Raw genomic sequence first — 21110 nt, 5'->3', positions numbered from 1 at the left:
AATTTCAGAATGGAAGCTTCTTCTGTAACTCTTATAATATTTATTGTGTAATAGTATACTCATGTCCGTCATATACAAGCGCGACAGGTTTTGGGTTCGATTTCCACTCAAGTAAACGAAATGTTTAATATTATCGTTTTGGTGTCGAGTACGCAATGCTTCCAGAATTCGGCGGAAAGTGAGGAGCGGAGTGTCTCGACACTAGGTTCCCTCTGCCTTCCCTGCTACAACGTGAAGCTGTATATAAAATAGTATCTTCAATTACTGATGTTTTTTTTAAAGGTGCAATACATTAAAAATTACATTAAACTGCTAATAGACTAATATACTTTATATATTACGACTGTACGTACGCACGTAATTTTATTCTAGCTAGAAATAGGCTCACACGAAGAATTAAGTGAATTGTATTAAAAAAATCCTTAAAATTATTTAGTTTGTTTTTGGATTTTTTCCTGAATTAATACTACCAGTAGATACTAGGTGCCAAATTTCATAATTCTAGGTTAAATGGAAGAACCCCATTAATTTTGATTCCCTTTATACTGTTGAAATACGCGTTTTTTGCTATATAAACAGCCATAACTTTTTTTAAGTTAATGTAGAAATTAATACTTTTTTTTTCAGGAAATCATGGAGCCGTTGATTTTTTCAAATTTTAATCGATATCTGCAAGCGTTCTTGAGATAAAGGCTCTTGACAGACAAACAGACAGACTGACAAGAAGTGATCTTATAAGAGTTCCAATTTAACTTAAAAGCTAAACACTAAACACACTAAAAAGAATAATCAAAAGTCAAGTAGGAAGTTCTAAAGTAACAAACATAAAAAAACAGTCGAGTACAAAAAAGAACAGTAATAGAGAACCTCCTCCTTTTACAGAAGTCGGTTAAAAATAATCTGAAAAGGAAACCAATCAACTGAAAGTAAATATCTAAGATATGCTAGATTAATTAAAGTGTTTAATTAGATAAGTATGAGAATTTTCTTTTAATATAATTTATCGACAAAATGAGTTTTAAAATGTGAAATATTTAATAACTAGCGACCCTCTTGCGGCTTCGCCCGCTTTTACTACTGGATTATTCATGTAATGTATGTGTACAAAGCACTTAAGATAATGTGAAAATTAATGAAACACTAATGCAACCCGCATTTTCGTAGTTTCAATAAGTTTTCCAATTGTTTTACACAGCAAGGATTTTTTAGTAGGTACCGTAATTTTAAATCTGTGCTACTAATCTTTTCAAGTACTTATTAAAATATATTTAAATGACTATTTTTAGATAGTTAAATGACTATTATTAAACGGAAGAAATTATAAACAAAAACCTACCTACTAATAACTACTACAAAAAATGTGAAACCAAATATATCGCGCTTAAATAATACATTCAACTCCAATTATCCAATACGTGCAAACGCATCTAACTAAATCTTCGTTGCTATAGAGGCAGCCGGGTTTTTTTTTTCGAGCTTGTGGTTAATGCTGAAGGGGGGTATTCTGTCCCTGATGAAAAGCAAGCACGACGTGGCTGCCTGTGAGGAAAATTAAATAGAATGCATGGGCCGGGAATTGAACCCGGGCCGCCCGCGTGGCAGGCGAGCATTCTACCACTGAACCACCGATGCGTGTAATGCAAGCGGGCACGGCGGACGCATGGCGAGTGGCGAGCCGTTTCGCAGCAAGGATTTTTTTGATATTGTAACAACTAAAATACTTATTAAAATGAAAAACAGTAAAAGACAGTTTTGGTCTACATTAAATGGCCAACGTAACTAATGTTCTTATTTATATGCTGAGAGTAAGAGATAAGTGAAACTTGAGTAACATACAGCTGATGTGTCAACGGCGGGATGTGTCAACAATTAAATGCGTTTTTCTCTAAAACTATTCACAATTTCGAAATATTGTAAAAAGCAAATTTTATCTTCGTTTAACGTAGAAAATTAATAAAGTTTTTTAAATGATAAGGATTAATACCATTATGGAAAAATATCCCTCACAATAAAAAATATAATGAAATTATTATTTTTAGACAGAAATATGATCACTACACGTTATTCTTAAAAGATACGAATATGCTCTCGCGGACTTTTTTGTAGATCTTATTAAGAGGAACAATACTCCAGTACATTTTTTGCATGTAGTACTTACCATTAAAGCAGCGCATGCGCGAAAGTGTCTCAACGGGTAGGACTTTATACACATTTATCGTATTTATGTTAATTTACATAAGAATGTATAAATAATAAACTATATATAAACCTTCTACGAAAAACACTCGACTTAATGGTGAAGACTGCATCAAAATCCGTTGGGTGGTTTAGAAGAAGAAGAGTTAGAAACAACAGACAGACACGAAAAGCGACTTTGTTTTATAAAATATAGGATAGGATAGGATAGGATACAGATTATAAAGTTTAATTATTAGTATTTTGATATATAAGTACCTACAAATTAATATGCAAATAAATTTATTATAACTCTTTAGATTTTTTTAGATCTAGCAAGATATAAAATAAAATGAAGGCCCATTTTAAATAAATTTTCATCTTCTTTCACCAGCTTATGAGGCCAGTCGTGGCGCATGGGTTAAAAGTGTGACTGTAAGCCCCCACTCGAGGAAGTGAAATATTTATTTAAAATTTATATTTCCATTTCTTTGCTTTGGTTTCGAGGCAAAGGGCGGCGTTAAGTTCCGCCACTCAACACACCATACCTCCAGAATGCGGCAGAAAGTGGAGAACGGAGTCTTTTTAGATATGGCATGCAACGGTATAGTGTCTCCGCCCGGATATATTTTATTTATAGTATTTTATTCTTAAAATAAATTATGGTAAGCGCGTTCTAGAGTGGAAACCACGCCTCGGTAAGGGTAATGTACGACGTCCAGCAACTAGATAGGGTGACGATATTCACAAAGTGGCAGACAACGACTGGAAGCGAAGAGCTGAAGATCGAGCTCAGTGGCGTGCCATTGGAGAGGCCTATGTCCAGGAGTGGACGAGGACAGGCTGATGATGATGATGATTCTTAAGATACTTCAGATAGAGCCAATTATCAATATTATATTTTATTCTTATTAGACCGTTTTGTTCCTTGTTTGGGGATTTTTTTAAGTTACTGGCGTAGTTTAGTCGCTGAGAAAATTAAGATTTTTAAAACCATCTGTAATGTATATATATTATGGCATATATTATGGCAAGAAGTTAAGTTATAGCTATATAAATCATTAATATTAGTTATAACTTAACTTCTTGCCATAAATCAAATAATAACTCATCATTGTCCGGGAATTAACCTAGGCTCTATGTATCTACTGATAAGGACATAACTAAAATAAATAAATTTATATGCTATTCAAGAAAAAGATATAGATATAATTATAAATTTTAAAATCAAAATAACGTTTAAACAATCTTATAATATTTTCGTATAGTAAACATTTACATATAGTAATAAACTTAAATGTTTTCTTTACAAATATCGTATGTGTTAAAATACAATTAAATTATATATGAATATAGTTTACATTAAATAAAAAGTATGATGCGATTTAAATTTGAAATACCTATAGAAGTCGGTGGATGTAGCAACTGCGAAAGCTACGTATATTTTTTTAGATACACTCTGTATAATATACATAGCAGGGTACGTAGATGGAACCTGGGAATCTAGTGTTAAAACACTCCGTTCCCCACTTTCAAATTGCTTGGAGACATTGCGTGTTGAGTGGCGGTACTCAACGCCGCGCGGATGAAAATATTTAATTTCCTCGAGTAGGAATCGATTTCACAACCAGTAGCGTTTACAGTCACATGCCCTGGGCCTCGGCTGACCTCAACCTACATATATAAAAAAATAATATGACCTACGTATATAAATATACTAGCGGACGCGCGCAGCTTCGCCCGCTTATTTGCACCCTTTGGAGTGAATCCTAATAAACCAAGAAACACGTGTTTAATGAAATATTTTTAAGAGTCTAAATTTTAAATCTTATAAAAATCGGTGGCTATTTAAAAATTTTTCCATACAAAGTTTCAACCCATATTTCATCCCTTTAGGAGTCGAATATTGCAAATTCCCGTCTTAGCGAGCACCTACGTCCTATAAGTAACGCCTATGCAAAATATGAGATTCCTAGCACTTGTAGTTTCTGAGATTTCGTGATGAGTGAGTGACCTTTCGATTTTATATATATAGATAAATTGCAAACTCATTGTTCCCATAACATTTTCTTATAATAATGTTATTCTTGTATTCTATTTTGTAAGGACAGTTTCCGCGTTGACTCATATAATACGGAATGAACCTAAATTATTTCATCATTCAAAATAATAATAAACGGAAAAGTCTTTACATCGTAGTTATAAATTATAATAGACTGATTTATAGTTTCTATATGTATATGAGGATAGGGTGTGGTGGCGAGAATCGGGGAAGGCCTATGATGATGATGATAATATGTATATAAGGGTATTCATTTTTAAATTTCCAGTCACATATGACAATACCTTTTAAAAAATACCTTTTTATTTGATAATAATAACATTTAATAATATTTTATACATTTTTAATTTTCGTGATAAATACGTTACGATTATAATAATAATAATAATAATCTTTATTTTGATATATCACATACAAATTATTATACTGGAACTACTATTGTCGATTTTTTAAATAATAAAAACTTGTTGATCGGGTCACTCTATGCTAAACTAGCTGGTTATCTGTATACGAATATTAGTAATACATGAAATTTATATTTTTATTAATAGGCTATAGGCCTTTCCCAATTCTCGCCATAAATTATTAAAGCACTAAAATTAACTGCGCCCTGATGACGAAAGTCTCCATTAGTTTTATCCAATTTATCTCTGAGGTATCTCTTCGGTACCTCCAGTATTGATTGCCTTCAAGATGTCTAGTTACGCTTCATAGCTCTTGAGGAGTGCCGTTGTGAAACGAGGGCGAGACAGGAAATAAGGCGCCATGTTATTGTCGGAAAGAAGCTATTAGTTATAGATACATATCTACAAATATACAAGAATACTATATATTTGTTTAATACTTCATTAATTGAACAAAATATCTATACTTCATATCTAAAAAAAGGCAAGAAAAGTAAATGTAGTATATACTTATATTCTATTTATCAAATCCGTTATTGTCTTCAGTTACTCGAATGTTGAATTTTGGAAATACTTTAACTATTTCTACTTCAGCGTCACCCTGTATCCCGCACGTAGCAGGGTAGGCAGGGAACATAGTGTTAAGACACTCCGTTCCCCAGTTTCTGTCGGATTCTGGAGGCATTGCGTGTTGAGTGGCAGTACTCGCTCTCTCGCTTCGGCCTCGACACCAGAGCGAAGAAATGGAAATATAAATTTAAAAAAATATTTTCTTTCCTCGAGTAGGGTTAGTATCGAACCCACAACCAGTAGATTTTGCAGCACATTTGTGCCTTTTGTGGTATGGTATAAATTAAGATTTATAGCAAATTAAATATTTATTTTTATCAGGATTATAGTTTAATTAAGAGGGGAAAATGTAACCCAAAAATCGCTAATAAATAGCCTAGTAATTTATTTTTTACCTTTACTCAATTTCAGAATTTTAAAGGTCGTACAGACAGATCTTACTGAAAAGGCACTTCTTTTTCACATTTTTATTTACAACTCGAGCCTACAAATTATATTCAGTAAGGTAAATGCATCAGGATGATACCAAAAGTTCTCGAGTTTCATCGATATCGATTTAGTAAAAAATATATTCTATTCAATATAAATTAAGTTGTTCATTATCATCATATAGACATCATTCATTACGAATGATGTCTATCACTCGCAAACAGAAGGCAGGAAAGCATTAAAAATAGTGGCTCTGACGTCGGTGAGTTTTATTTAAAAACGCGACCGGCCGTCTCGATAAATTTCATATAACGACGTTTCCGCAGTTATATTAAAATATAATATATATAAGAATATAAATTTTCTTTTAGTATGTAGTATTTTTATATGTTTGAGCCTAATAGAAGTATTTTAACATTATAATTACTTATTAGGTATTATTATAAATGGCAATTTTTTTATACATTGCGGGAGACTCATATAATCAAATTATCGTCGACTTAAGAGTGTAAACAGCCAATTAAACAAAGTGTCAAGAGAGGCAAAAAAGGTATTTAAAAAAGATTAGTATTATCATACGGTATTTATAATTTCGAAAATAGGAAAAATGCGACAAATATTTTAACATAACGAAAAATGCACTCAGCTTAGTAGATGTACACTTTAAGCCATATATAAAAAATCTTTACGTATATTTAGATTGGCCGTCGTGGCGCAGCCACACGGCGACTGATTGTAAACAAGAAAGTTGTGCGTTCTATTCCCACTTGCAGAATAAATTATTAGCATTTTCTCGCTCCAGTAACACGCTCCCAACATTGCAAATATGATTATGGGATGAAAAAGGGGAAATAAAGTGTCTAAACACTAGGTTACCTCTACCATGCTATTTAGAGCATACAGCGTGAAGCTATAAAAAACTCAACTCAAAAACATGATCATATCCTTTATAAATTAATATAAGTACATTCAAGAAAAATAAATGTAATAATAATATATCAAAGTAAAACAAACAATTACTCTTCTTATTTATTTAAAAAAGTACAAATATAACGTTTGAACAACAGATATTCGATAGAATCTCTGTATGTATACATGATATCATGATGCTGAGAGAGATCCCGAATTACACATCCTATATGTATAACAAACATAGCGTCCCGACTCTACTATTTATAAGTTCCAGTGTGTGCTGCAGAAATTCCGCTAGTCGGTAAGCACGCGCGACCAACGCCGCGTCCTAAATATTTTTTTCTATTTTCTTACGGTTTTTTTTTGGAAAAAAAACTTTAATATATATATTTTTAATTTAAATATGTTTAGTTGATAACTGAGTGTGGTGTTCAGTGTTTTGTTTTAATTCGAGTGCGTATCACTTTTTGTGCTTTACACACACACCTACACTTGTAAGATAAACTATAGATTATTTTCGTCAGCGGATGAATGCATTTTTTTGTTCTTTCGCTCGTTTGTGAAAATTTTAATACTTTTTCCTTATCTTTATATTTTGGCTTTTGTTAAATAAATGCGTAATTTTTTTATGTTATTTCGTGTTTTTTTAATTTAATATAATATCTATATCGATACTGATAAATTATATATTGTACAGTTTTACTCAATTATGTCAATTTACTAGATATAATGTTAATATAATTTTTGATTGACTTATTAAGAAATAGCGACCGCTCGCGGCTTCGTCCGCTTATTATTAATTTTCTAATCTCAATTACTTTGGTTGTCTGATAATAATATCATGTCTATATTTATATTGAAAAGAAAAGTATCAGCGAATTCAATAAAATAGTTATTTATAGCAATTTTGTCGAATAACATTCTTTAAAATTATTTTTAACTTTTTTTATTTATAATCCTAATGAAATAAAACAAACATTAAATATTAAGGGAAGTTTGCCAAAATACAATAGCCGTTTCTGAGATTAGCGTGAACGCGTTTGTTCACAGACACAACAACAGACAGACAAACATTTTAAAAATCATAGTTTTTGGTTCTTTAATGTTATCTATATATATAAAAGGACTTGTCCTCACTGACTGAGGTAAGACGCACGCACAGCCGTAACCGCTAATGGTAGAAAGGCGAAATTTGGACAGATGTTTACTTTCGTAATCTGGACATCCACTAAGAAGGGATTTTGTAAAATTTTAACCGTAAAGGGGTGAGATAGGGGTTGAAAGTTTGTATGGAAAAAAAATTAAATCGGCACCGATTCTTATAAAATTTGAAATTCAGACTCTTAAAAGTATTTAATTGAACACGTGTTTCATGGTTTTCTGGAATTTTTTCCATAAGGGTCCAAATAAGGGGTTGAAAGTTTGTATGGAAAAATTCTTAAATCGCCATCGATTCTTATAAAATTTGAAATTTAGACTCTTAAAAATATTTAACTGAACATGTGTGTCATGGTTTTCTAGAATTCACCCCCTAAGGGTGCAAATAAGGGGTTGAAAGTTTGTTTGGAAAAATCTTTAAAACGCCACCGATTTTTATAAAATTTGAAATTTAGATAGACTCCTAAAAATATTTCATTGAACACATGTTATATGGTTTATTAGAATTCTCCCCTAAATACGTAAGCGAAGCTGCGCGCGTCCGCTAGTTAAATTATAATTTCCATGTACAGATACCGATCCGTTACGATTTTATTATAAGTGCAGATAATAGAAAAAATATACTGAATATCAAAATATTAAGTTTTTATATTTACATTTTATTATATAAGCTGTCATATATATAATTAAAAGAATAGATTAATTGAAATATACAATATAGTACTACTATTCTTATTTTTTATGATTGCAACACTATATTTTTAAAAAAGATATTTATATAAAATATAAAATATATTCATTTAAAATCATAATTTAATTATTTAAATGTGTAAAAACAAAGACCTTTGTGACTGAACCGCGATAGTAGTAGGTTCGATATCCACTCGCGGAATAATTATATATTAACTAGAGGGCCCGGACGCGGCTACGCCCGCTTAATAATTAAACGAATATTTGTTAAATATATTTATGAAATTATGTTCAGTTTTCAATAGAGAGATGCGTTAAGCAAGCTCATTTTGGGTGACGTTTTCTAACAACAAACTTTGCAAATGATTGCTTAGCAACGACGGTTGTTATTAACATGGCGAAATTAATTGTATGTTAAATTAATAAATATTTTAATATGTTGGTATATATCGAAAATATTACAAATATGAGAAAAAAAAGTATCCTATGTTCATCCCGAGACCCTCAAGTATCTCTATATGAGTATTTTATCACAATTAAATTAGCGGTTTGGCCCTGATTGCGTAAAAGACAGACAGACAGACAGACAGAGTTACTTTCGAATTTATAATATAGGTATGGATATAAATTATTTTCATTTCTCCGCTCTGGTAAGATACAGTGCGGTGTTGAGTCTCGCCAATCACTCGATTTCAGGCGGAAAGTTGAAAACGAAGTCTCTTGGCATTTGTTTCTCTCTGCTAATCCGATATGAACAGCATGAAGCTGATTAAGGAAATAATTTAAATATTTATTTTTAAGCATTGCTATTGTCTATCAAGTCAGATTTTGCCACATAATTATGTTTGTAAATGTGACTTGAATAAATATATATATATAAAATACTAAAAATATTTTATTTAAATTATTAACTGCGTTTTTGTACTCAATAACGTTCACTTGCTATTACTAAAAGAAAAAAAACAATAAAACTGTATTAAAAAAGGCCAAAGAGATGCATTCGGAGCTAAAAGCAAAAACATATATTAATTCAATGGAACAATGCCAAAATTAACAATCGTATAACACAAACACACATTTCAGAACAACAATGCCGATTGGCAACGTAAGCAGAGATAACTCTACTAAGCGGGAGTCATTTAGACCGCCATGGGTGAAAGACAAGGACGCTGATGCTCCTCCACCATGGACTCAGAAGAAACTGAAGCCAGTGGAAAGTACAGCCAAGAGTGTGGATGACACTCCAGCAGCAACAACTACCGTGAAGCCCTTGAAACGTAAGTTGGAATTATTCCCATCGTATTATCTAAGAGGTGTAGGTTCATATCCTAGTTCAGATACAAGGTTATACAGAATTCTGTACTATAAAGTACAATAAAATGAAAATTACATGAATTATTATTAAATATTTCTTACATTTATATAAAGTAATAAAAATTGTCGCAATTGTGGCGCATTTGAGACGTTGTTCGTGTCGATTGTATTTAGACTTTTAATAGTTAGGAGTTCAGATTTCAGCACAAAAAATATTGAATAGAATATAAAGAATAAAGTATTATGACACTTCTGGATTCATGTTAGTTGTCGGTACAATGTGAATTTCAGGTAATCTTGTTAATTGGAAAATGGAATTATTATAGATAAAGTACATAATATAATTTTAAAGGTATAATATTATAATTTTCACAATATTTTAAGTAAAATTCTACGAGCATTTCAAACATTATTCTCAATTGTATTCATATGATTAATGGCCCGTCTCTTCATGTGATGTAGAGCATTCAGTTCAAATGTCAAGAAATGATGAATCTTGAAAGTTCCGCATGAGGTTATTTCCTAAGCAAAGTTCTAAGGAAACTTGTTGCTAGTTTCTTGCAATAGAATAATAATATTTCAGTTCTGTAAGCAACAAACAATTATGACGTGGGCGAAAGTTTACATATAAACAATTAATATTGTAATCTTGATAGCAGGTACTTCCCTTACCTTTATCACAGAAATACGTAATGTAAGTGTGACGTCGGTTTTCACTATTCTTATGTGTTTTTAACATGAGACTTTCTTATTATGTCAGCATCATATATTATTGTCTCTATCTCCTTTACAGAATATAAAAAGAAATCGGTTAAGTGCGAGTCGGATGGGCGCATCGAGGCTTCCGTACCAATTTCAGGATTATAGGTCAACGGGGAGTACAACTTATAAAAGTTGACAAACCATTATGCGGTCATTTTGTATGAAATTAACAACAAATATAATATTGTAATTACTTTTTTTTCTATGAAATATCTATAAATTTTCACTTTTACGGACTTTTTTCCTTGTTTTGTATTGTAAGTTCTAACTTTGTGATAAATTTCATAAATGTAGGTACACGGAAAGTACCCTAGGTTATGATTACGCTGCGAATTTCATACAAAATTAATATAGCTTAAATTTTAACTGTGCTATAAGGGACCGTAGAGATGAACATTTCATACTAATTTCAATAACCATTACGTGATCTCATATTAAATGGTCTTACAGTCAGACAAACGGACAACAGAGTGATCCTATTAGGATTCTTTTTTTACGTTTTGAGGTACGGAACCCTAAAAAAAGATCATTGACCTACGCTTAAATCTTTTAAACTATTTTTGAACAAAAAATTTTGGTACTGTTTTCATGAAAAGATATAGTGATTCCAGAAAAAGGTTTTGTAAAAACATATTTAACGCGTACTTATATCTATGAAGTTACACTTGCGAACTTCTCATATATATATATTGATATATTATATAATTAGAATATAATTAGTAATTATAGAACTAGAATTGATTCAGCTGGCATCCTCTCGTAGTAATTATGTTGACAAAGACAGCGTTGCTACTAGTTTTTATAAGCTAGTGACTAACGTCTGTTTTCGTTCATCGCCAATTCGTCTCTTTATATATTCTGCATGTCAATTGCACTTATTGAAATAATATATTTAAAGCTTCTATAAATTGCATTACTTTTATATGCATGTATAAGATTGAAGCCTTGAATTTAGAGGCGCAGTGGTATCGAATTTACGACCTGTGCTAAGATAGTTTTACAATATCAACATATTTGTACTCTACCAACATTGTTCACCTATAGTCGACTGGAGAGAAATGTAAACATTTAGATAAATATCTTCATAAATCAATTTAAAGATAGGTAATTCTTGTAATAATAATTTTTTTTTACTGTTTCATAATTCAACATTTTTTTTTGATGTAGCCTTGTGAAACTTTCAAAGATTATTCTACTCAAATACCAGCAACTTTTAAAATTACTTGTGGAAAAACTCATCAGTAACTTCTTTTCACTAAAGGCTGAAAGATTTTGCTAAGATTTTAATTAAAACGAAAATAATTTTTGTTTCGATGTAATTTTCAAGATTTATAGTTTAAAAGTTTTAAAGTATTATAATAATACACAATTATATTGGGCTATATTTAAGAAAAAAATCACGAACGCAAACTCAACAGACAGGTTGTATTATCAAATTTTCAAATAATTGCTTAATGACTCAAAATCGTTGAGCATACATGGAAGTAAAAGGGATTGGTCCCCTTCCCATAGAGTTGAAGTCCCCCTACCCCGACGGTTGAATTACATTCTGTATATGTTTTTAAACACTATGTGATAATGAATTTCCTAAAAGAAAATAAATATAGAATGTCAGACGAGAAAGTAATGTTCCTTTCATTAAAATTTTGCTGTTAATTATAGTACAATTAAAGGTATATTTCACAAATAAAAATAAACAAATGTCATCAAGATTTTGAGTAACCATTTACGAAACAGATATTTCAACAAGATATATTATATATTTCTATATAGATTGATAAATTCGCCTACAATGTGACGTCAACACCTCCCCGAAACTTTGGCAGGCACTCGGGATCTTAGTATGGCTGTAGAGAGCAACAGTTTGTTAGTCTGGAGACGGAGAGGTGATGTGTGGTGTTTATTTTTGGTATAAATATTGGAATTTGTAATTGTGGAAATTACTGTTTTGTGGTCTTTTAAGTACTGTTGTAGTGTTTGTTTTTGGATGAAAGATTTAAAAAAGCAGGTATAAGTAATTCCTTTATTCTATAGATAAATTGAAAATAACTTATTTTAGTTCCAGGTGTTACCGTAACGTTACTAGTATATAAATCATAACATGGATTATTTGTAGTAATTTACAATGGAATTAAGAACGATTGCATGTGTTATGGTGGTTTTAGTTTTTTTTTTATAACGACAATGAAAGAGAAAATCGATGTGTCATTAGTTATATATAGTCATAAAATAATAATATATCTTGTTATGGATATAGATGTAGAGGACGTAAGGAAATTTCCCATAAATTTACGATATGAACGAGAGGATCATGATTGCCTTGAAAAATTTATATTCTGAAATATTTACTTTATTCAGTACAAAAATTATAGTTATATAACTCGGATATTACCACAGATAATAATTTACGTTTTCATTTATGTGTTATATTCCAAAAACAATAGAACTATTCTCACTTGCGTCACTATACTTTTTACATAATATTTTACATTATTATTATTTTTTTTACTGTATTTCATTTGTATTATCTAAAACGCTTTAAAATTATCAAAAACTAATTTATATTTTTTTATATTTTTTTTGAAAATAGAAAACTAAATTATAACTACGAAATCTTCAATTAACAATAACTTCATTATTACTGTTTAATTTGAACGTCTACTGTTCAATATAATTATGTAATTTAAATTAATGAAGCACAATTGCAATATTCTTCTTCACTTTATATCATAAGCTTCGAATGCAAATTAGAAATTACGCATCCATATATTTGGCACTATATTGTGTATATAAATAAATGGGCATGAATTGTAAAATTTAAAGAGAAATCGAAAAAACTAATACTATGACGCGATCCAAAGTGCTTAAGAAGTGGTATTCTCAGCCGTCGACGCCAACGAGGCGATATTTTTAGAGAGGACAGACATTTTACAAAATAAACGAAGTTGTTGGGGTTATTGTGTATGATTTATAAGCACCCACTCTTTTCAGCTGCTTCTAAAGAATTTTGTTTTGTTTCTTCAATTTTGATTTGAAAACTAAAGCTGTTATTTAGTATTAGAGCTTTAAAATAGTAATTTTTGAGATGTAGCGTATATGCACATTATGTATTTACATATATACTCGTATACACATGCTAGCAGTTGTTAACAATTTATTTTTAATATGGAAAAACGATATTTAAAAGACCGTGTTTAACTCTTGTGCATACTTTGACACTTGTAAAATTGTTAATATTTTTTTCTGTAACAAAATCTAATAGTCACAAAGGTTTAATATGTAATCGCGCTAAAATAGCGAAGGTCGGCCATCCACCATCTTGGCAGCGGCCATGTTTATTTACGTACGCAAATGCCATCAAATGCATCGAAACGAGGGCATAAACACGTGTTTCCAAAATTTTATATTTTTTTAATTAATACACTAAATTATATATTTTGGATTTGCGCTTGTAATATGTGAATAAACGATTTATAAAATAAGTCTATTAAAAAGTATATTCATAAAATTATTACATTAAGTACCTGCTTAATGAAGGTATCTAATAAAGTTATTGAATCTTTTCAGCTGTTTTAAAAAAACAATCTACAATAAGAGAAAAATCAGAAAACGGAGTCTCTGCTGAAGCAGAAGAAAAACTGGTTAAGCCGTCTGCAGCTAAACTTGCCGACAAAGCATCAAAATCTGCCGATGATAGGCCGAAATTTACTAAGCAAACTGTGAGGACTATAGACAAACAAGTTAAAATTGACGATAAAACCAGTGAAAAATTACCAGAAAAGCCGATTCTTAAGAGCGTTAAAACAATTGATGACAAGGCTAAAGAAAAATCTGTTAGTATCGTAGACAAAAAAGTTGCTGACAAAAATGAATTGTCAAAACCAAATAACTTGATTAATGAAAAATCTCCAACAAAACCACTTAGCAGTTGTAAAGAATCTAATAAAGTAACTGACAAATCAAAAACAGATGAAAAATTCGACGAAAAATCTAGTAAAATCCTAAATAATACGGTTAAAGAACCTAAAAAAGTTGAAAAAAACATCGAAAAACCAAAAACAGAAGATAAAGAAGATCAGACAAAAATGGCTACAAAACCACCTCTAGAAAAAAGTAATTCCAAGGTAAATGTAGTATCTAATTATTAACGGTTAGCAAGAAAGATAGGTATTTAATTTTAGTACAATTAGACATCGGAAATGTACAGATATCTATTATTTTTCAATTAGTATTTTGATTTCATACAGTATTATTTTAGTTTCAAGGATTTACCTTACTCAAGACATAACAATTGTAATTGAAACAGGATAAATATTCCTAAAGTATATCAAGTATTTTCTTTCTCCGGATTCCTCTAATGTGGAGATTAAAATGACTGAAATTATTATAATAGGGAGAATAATGTAGAGTGAAAATGAAAGTTTATCGTAACTAAACGAAGAAGATGTGTAAAAATATTTTTCAATAATCAGCTTGTATTCCGCACATAGTAGAATAGGCAAAGGGAACCTGGGAACCTAGCGTTATGACACTTGTTCCCATTAAAATATATCCGCTCCCCAGTTTCTGCCAAATTCTGGAGGCATTTTATGTTGAGTGGTGAAACTTAACATTGCGCTTTGCCTCGACACCAGAGTAAAGTTTCTTCGAGAAGGAATCGAACTCACCCTTTTGCGTTTGCAGTTAAAGGCATGTGGACAAACAACAGGCTTCAAAAAATAATCAATTACTATTTCAGCTCCCACCACGCAAGCCGTCACTCCAGAAAGCACCTTCAAAAGACGATGTTATGCTTAAAAAATGGAGGGATCCTCTACATGAACGCGTAAAAGAAAATATTGATAAAACTTTAAACAATGAAATTCCCAAAGGACACACGCTAACTAAAAATGAAAGCTTAAGAAGTAAGTATTCTCAAATACTTTTAAAGTAAAATTTAAAAAAGTGCTATAAAAAAATAGATTAATTTTCATTTCAATTCTATTATTGGCTATAGACGCGTATCAGTCAAAGAACACAACATCGGAAATGAATTCGACTTTGGCATTCTATCAATAGATCTATTGGAATTATCGGTTATATTGTTTAATACGATTTATTTCTTTTAAATCTTAAATCTTTTAAAGTTTTTTTTGATAAATATAATTACTTAAATAAAATATAAATACGTAAGCACAATAAGAAAATTCATATAATATGTAATCATAGATTTCTACATCACAGAAGTCTATGTAGATAAATATGTTCTATATTCGACTGAAGATATCCCTTGAAGATTTGCTCATTAACATTCCTTTTGATCTCTTATGCTAGGCTGTGGTCTAAATCAGGTCCAAAATAGTCTGAGATGGTTCCGCATTTGACGCGCACGCCTATCCAGGTGTAAACGAAAACGTGTACGACTAATATTTCTTTAAATACAAAGAATTAATTTTTTAGTCCAACGTCATAAATAGAAACAAAATTGCGTATAACTTAGACTGCAATTTAGACTTTTGTAATCGAGAACTATTTGGAATTTCTAATTTGCAATTTCTAGTGCAGTGAATTTAATAGTACCATGGTTGTAACAGTAATCGGTGAACCAAATGTGTATGACGGTGGGTCATTTTTCTACGTTATAGTTATTTATGTGGTGCGACTATAAACCTTTCCCTTGACATAATTAATATATTTGCTAAACTATAATACATAACCTATATTTTATTTTGAAAAGGTTTACTGAAACCAACACCACCACCAATGCCGCCGCCACTACCGCCCAAACTGCCTCCGCCGCCAGATTTCAAAAAACCTACGGTTGACCCTACCAAATTAAAGAAAATAGAACAGCTGCGCAGTAGACCTCGACGAAGGCCAGATTGGAGTGATATGATGAAAGAAGTAGAGCAAGGCAGAAAATTAAAACATGTTGTTTGTAATGATAGGTACGTAATAAGATTTATTTGTGTTTTTCTTTTCAGCTTCACGCTGTAGTCGAGTAGCCAGAAGAAGCCTAGTAATAAGACACTCCGCTTGTCACTTTCTGCTGAATTCCGCAGGCCTTGTGTTATGAGTGGCGGAATTCAACAACGCGCTCTCGACACCATAGTGAAGGAATGAAAATATTAAATATTTCATTTCCTCGAGCTGGACTCGAACCTACAATCCGTCACACTCTTGTGGCCTTTCGACTGACCTTAAATTACTTTTAAAATTAATGACACATTGAAAATTTCAGATCAAATCCAATTATCACACGATCAGTAGTAGTTAAAAACAAAGATCAGTTTATATTTGAATCAGAAAAACCAAATTCTCATAATGAACTATTAAAAGAGATTAATAAAGGAGTGAAATTGAAGAAAGTTAGGACCAACGACAGAAGCAAACCGAATCTGGAAGGTTTGAGGAAGTTCAGGAGGCAAATGACTATTGAAGAACAAGTACAGAAATCCATGTCTCAAGCCAATATTGCCGCTTCTCCATCAGGTGTATCAATTGCGGAGGTAATAAAAATACTATGACTCTAAAAATAGTATTACAATAATATTAATGAAGTAATTTAAGTGTAATATTATTGGTCAAATTACAAATATGTAATCTTAATAGGCTCCACCAGGCGTTGAAGAAGAGGAAATTGATGAAATGGACGACATCGATAAAGTGAGAGATGATTTGCAATCTACTAAGCAGCTTTTAGCAATTGAACTCAGGTAGGTACAACAATTCTATGAAAAATGTATAAAATTACATATAATTTATAACAATTCCTTTATTTTTATTGTTTTTAATGTACATTATAGAAATAAAGAAGCTCAAGAAAGAGAAAATAAACGCTTACTAACTAGAATACATAATTTAGAGGCTGAATTGGCTAGAGAAAGAGCTATTATTAAACAAGAACAACACAAAACTGTAATATCGGTAACAGACGCGTATGACGAGAGATTAGTTAATAATCTAAAAATGGAAGTAGAAAAAGCTAAAGAAACTGCTGATAATCTTGAAAAACAATATTTAGAAGCCGCTGAAGAAAGAGATACCGCTTTAACGGAATTAGAAGAAGTAAAGAGAAGAAACGGGGAGTTAGAAAAGAAATTAGAACAGGCTCTTTCGGTAAGTACTTAATTATTTTTATAACTGGTTTTGCGGCATTGAGTGAGCGGCACTCAACATGCCATGCCTCGAAAATTTGCGGGAAGTGGGGAATGGAAGTATCCTAATGGGAATAAAGTGTTTTAACATTAGGTTCCCAGGTTCTCATTGTCTATCCTGATATGTGCGGCATACGGCGTGAAGCTAAAAAACTGATCTTGATAGTTGCTAATTTTATTTTAAATAATAATAAAATTCTTCACGAGTGCAGATAATTATACATTTTACTGGGAAAATAATATTTTATTATTATTTTATAACAATGTATAATATTTTTTCTATTTACTAATATTTTGTTCGCATTTAACATTTCTTTGCTTATTCCCAAATTTTCAGGATAAGATAGAAGAACTTCTCAAATCAGAGGAGCCTTTGTCTTTCTATCAAAAAAGTCAACTTGATTTTTTAAAGCAGTGTAGGTTATTGAACGTAGACGTTAACTGCCCTGAAGCTCAACAACTAAAGAGTGGCCTTGCGGACGCTAATAACAATCTCGCTAATAACGCTTTTACTAACAATAACCAAGACGCCGAGGTAACAAATGAACTCGATATTTCCTATATAAAAGAAAAGAAATTTGCTATTTTGAGATAAGATAACTACAAAAGTATAAAGTATATTAAGCTTTTATTTTTTTTCTTTCTTGTCTTACTTTCTTGTCTGTATATTAACATTTACTTTAATAATTTTAATTATTTACTAAATTTATCAAATATATACATCAATATTTTAATATATAAGATAATAAAATATTTCCAGAAACGTATATACTTACACAAATCAAGCTCTTAAATTTATGTTACTTATAAGTAAACTTTTAAGACTTACCATTATTTTTTTGCTAAAATAGCAATGTTATTTACATAAATTATGTTTAATGATTGCTTAATTCGTGCTTTAGGGCATTATCCCAACAAGTGTTGGATCCAGACGTTCCAGTCATGCCATCAAACAACTTTCCGTGACAAAGGACGATAGTTTTGAAGAAGAAGAAGAATCAGAAGAGGAAGAGGTACTTACCTATACATTTTTACTTCTTTATACCAACATTATTCATAATAGCGACGAAAATGCGGCTTCGCCAGCTTTCATTTATTGTTAAAGCGGGCAAATCTTAAACGGTTAAATCTTAATAACACAAATTATAGCTTATGATGTATAAGCTATATTACTGTAAAGTTAGGTCTAAATATGTTTAATCGTTTTTATGCTAGAGTGGAATAAACATTCGTCATCAAAAATTTCACATTTTTATTAGAAATTATAAAAATAACATCAAATAAAGAATTACTTACCCTTTAAGAAATTATAAATTTAGCTTTAATTTTAATAACTAAAACTTAAAAAATGGCATTATGACTTATGAATTTTTATATTTGTTTACAGGAGGAGAGTGAGGAAAAGAAACAAAAGCGAATAGAAAAAGAAATCCGCAATATGAGAAATAGAATGCGACACTTAAAAGAAAAACAGGACAACATGAAGAGAGAAAGAATGGGTTACAAGATGGCTCTAAAAAATCAACAAGCATGTTTAAAGTTAGTACATGTGAAAATTACATTGTGTATATTTAAGCAATTAAGAAAGTTTCTATAGACTGATTAACAATAGACATTTAATTTTTTTTAAAGGAGTATAATACTTATGTAATATACTTTATGTAGGCAATTTGCCAACAACTTAGATAATTGTATTATTTGCTTAGGAATTTACTGTATTCAAAATACATATAAAATTTGACACAAATAATTTTAATTAATATTAACGTATATTCAATGAAAACTTACAGAGACGAAAAGCGTAAATTTAAGGAGCTAAAACGTGAAGTAGATAAAATGGCGGCCATGATGAAAGAAGTTGGTTCAGATGAAGATGATGAGGACGATGAAGATGAAGAATCAGATGAAGAAAAGAAGAGTGGGTCCGAAGAAGAAGAGGAAACAGAGACCGAAACCGAACAAGATACCGAGAGTGAAACTGAAAGTGAAAGCGAGCCAGAGGTGAAAAATAAATTTTAAATAATAAGCTATCATTAGTCGATTACTATTATTTAATACCATGGTCACGATCTCAAAATTAACATTTAGATGCTAAACATCGTTGTATAGACACATTCCGGCGTTGAGTTCTGGTACTCAACACGCAATGTCTCAACAATTGGGGGAGAAGTTCAGTACAAAGTGTCTTAGTGGGTAGGCAGAGAAAAACTTAGTGCAGTTTCACTGCCTGCCACGTTAAACGGGATTAAGCATAAAAGCTGCTAAGCATTATACCTACTTGTATTTTCCATATTTGTTTCAGGATGCACCTTTACCTAAAAAGAAAGATAATCTTACTAAGCGTTTGAAAAGACATGAAACAAGAGTAAACGCATTGAAGAAGGGCAACACTCTACTAATGGCGAATGTTGACCGACTAAAAGACGATGTATTGATACAGAAGGAAAAATCTGTTACACTGCAGAAGGAATTGGATTCACTTATTGAAGATTTAGATTAAGAGAATTAAAATGAAAAACACTTCACTAAACTTTTGTGCAGCTTTCTAAATTTAAGTATAATATTTATTTTATATTTTCTTTTTATTTATGACATAGTATAAATTATATATCTTGTAACTGAAGTCAATTTGACCATAATTTTACGTATTAATTTCACATTTTCCCCTACATTTGTTATATAATCTTATCATATAAATATCTTCTATACCTACCTAAGTTTAGACTAATATGAACTGATAACGATTTGCATAATTACAATAAATGATCATTTTTTAAAACCAAAAAACACACAATAAAAGATTTTAAAATGTTTTTGGCGTGAATAAATGAGTTCTAAGTTTAACAATAATTATATTTTTTCTTGATATACCCACAATGGAAATAGATAAATAATTCATGCGTTTATAATCTAAATATTAAATTATTATTTTTTAAGATCGCTTATGCATGACTTGATAAACAAATTGTTCTAAGGACAATGTTATTTTTGAATTATATAAATTATTAATTAATTTGTGGTAATTCTTATTTCTGTAAATTATTTATAATATTCTTTTTATTGCTAGCCTTGTAAATAAGCACATATCTTTTATTAATAATACTATGCTTCTTTTAATTCCTGCTATACCTAAGTAATTATGTATAATGTTAATTACTCAATAAATATTTTTACTTATGACATATTGTAGTTTGTTTGTTATTAACCATAAACCAACAAAAAAAAAGCTTCACGCTGTATCCCGCACGCAGCAGGGTAGGCAGAGGCAGACCTAGTTTTAAGACACTCCCTTCCCCACTTACCGCCGAATTGTGGAGCCATTACATATTGAGTGGCGGAACTCAACGCTGCTCTTTGCCTCGACACCAGAGAGAAGAAATGAAAATATAAAAGTAAATAAATATTTTATTTTATCGAGTGGGAATCGAACCCACAACCGTCGCGTTACAGTCACACTCTATTGCCGCTGCGCCACGACGGCCTCACAAATAAAATTTA

General features: G+C 30.9%; 1 protein-coding gene across 3 annotated transcripts; it reads left to right on the top strand.

Annotated features, from left to right (window-relative positions):
* Positions 1-6859: 6859 nt before the first annotated feature.
* Positions 6860-20794, top strand: sals (sarcomere length short). Of its 3 annotated transcripts, XM_085200728.1 has the most exons (13): positions 6860-7005; positions 9484-9677; positions 14044-14600; positions 15215-15380; positions 16193-16403; positions 16697-16964; positions 17068-17171; positions 17262-17574; positions 17950-18147; positions 18515-18625; positions 19000-19151; positions 19403-19613; positions 19915-20794. In XM_085200728.1, exons 2-13 carry the CDS (start codon positions 9491-9493, stop codon positions 20110-20112), a joined length of 2676 nt encoding a protein of 891 aa, XP_085056854.1. In that variant the 5' UTR covers positions 6860-7005; positions 9484-9490; the 3' UTR covers positions 20113-20794. The 3 variants fall into 3 exon arrangements, with proteins under 3 accessions (XP_085056854.1, XP_085056843.1, XP_085056850.1); XM_085200717.1 differs by lacking the exon at positions 17950-18147; XM_085200724.1 differs by lacking the exon at positions 17950-18147 and having other exon boundaries at positions 6860-7046.
* The last annotated feature ends 316 nt before the right edge of the window (positions 20795-21110 follow it).

Source organism: Heliconius melpomene, chromosome 2 (assembly GCF_056956725.1).
Source record: "Heliconius melpomene rosina isolate 202511_hmr_F chromosome 2, ASM5695672v1, whole genome shotgun sequence".
In the NCBI taxonomy this organism is placed as follows: Eukaryota; Metazoa; Arthropoda; class Insecta; order Lepidoptera; family Nymphalidae; genus Heliconius; species Heliconius melpomene.
Note: the sequence above shows the minus strand (reverse complement) of the source record. Positions and strands in the feature narration are given on the sequence as shown.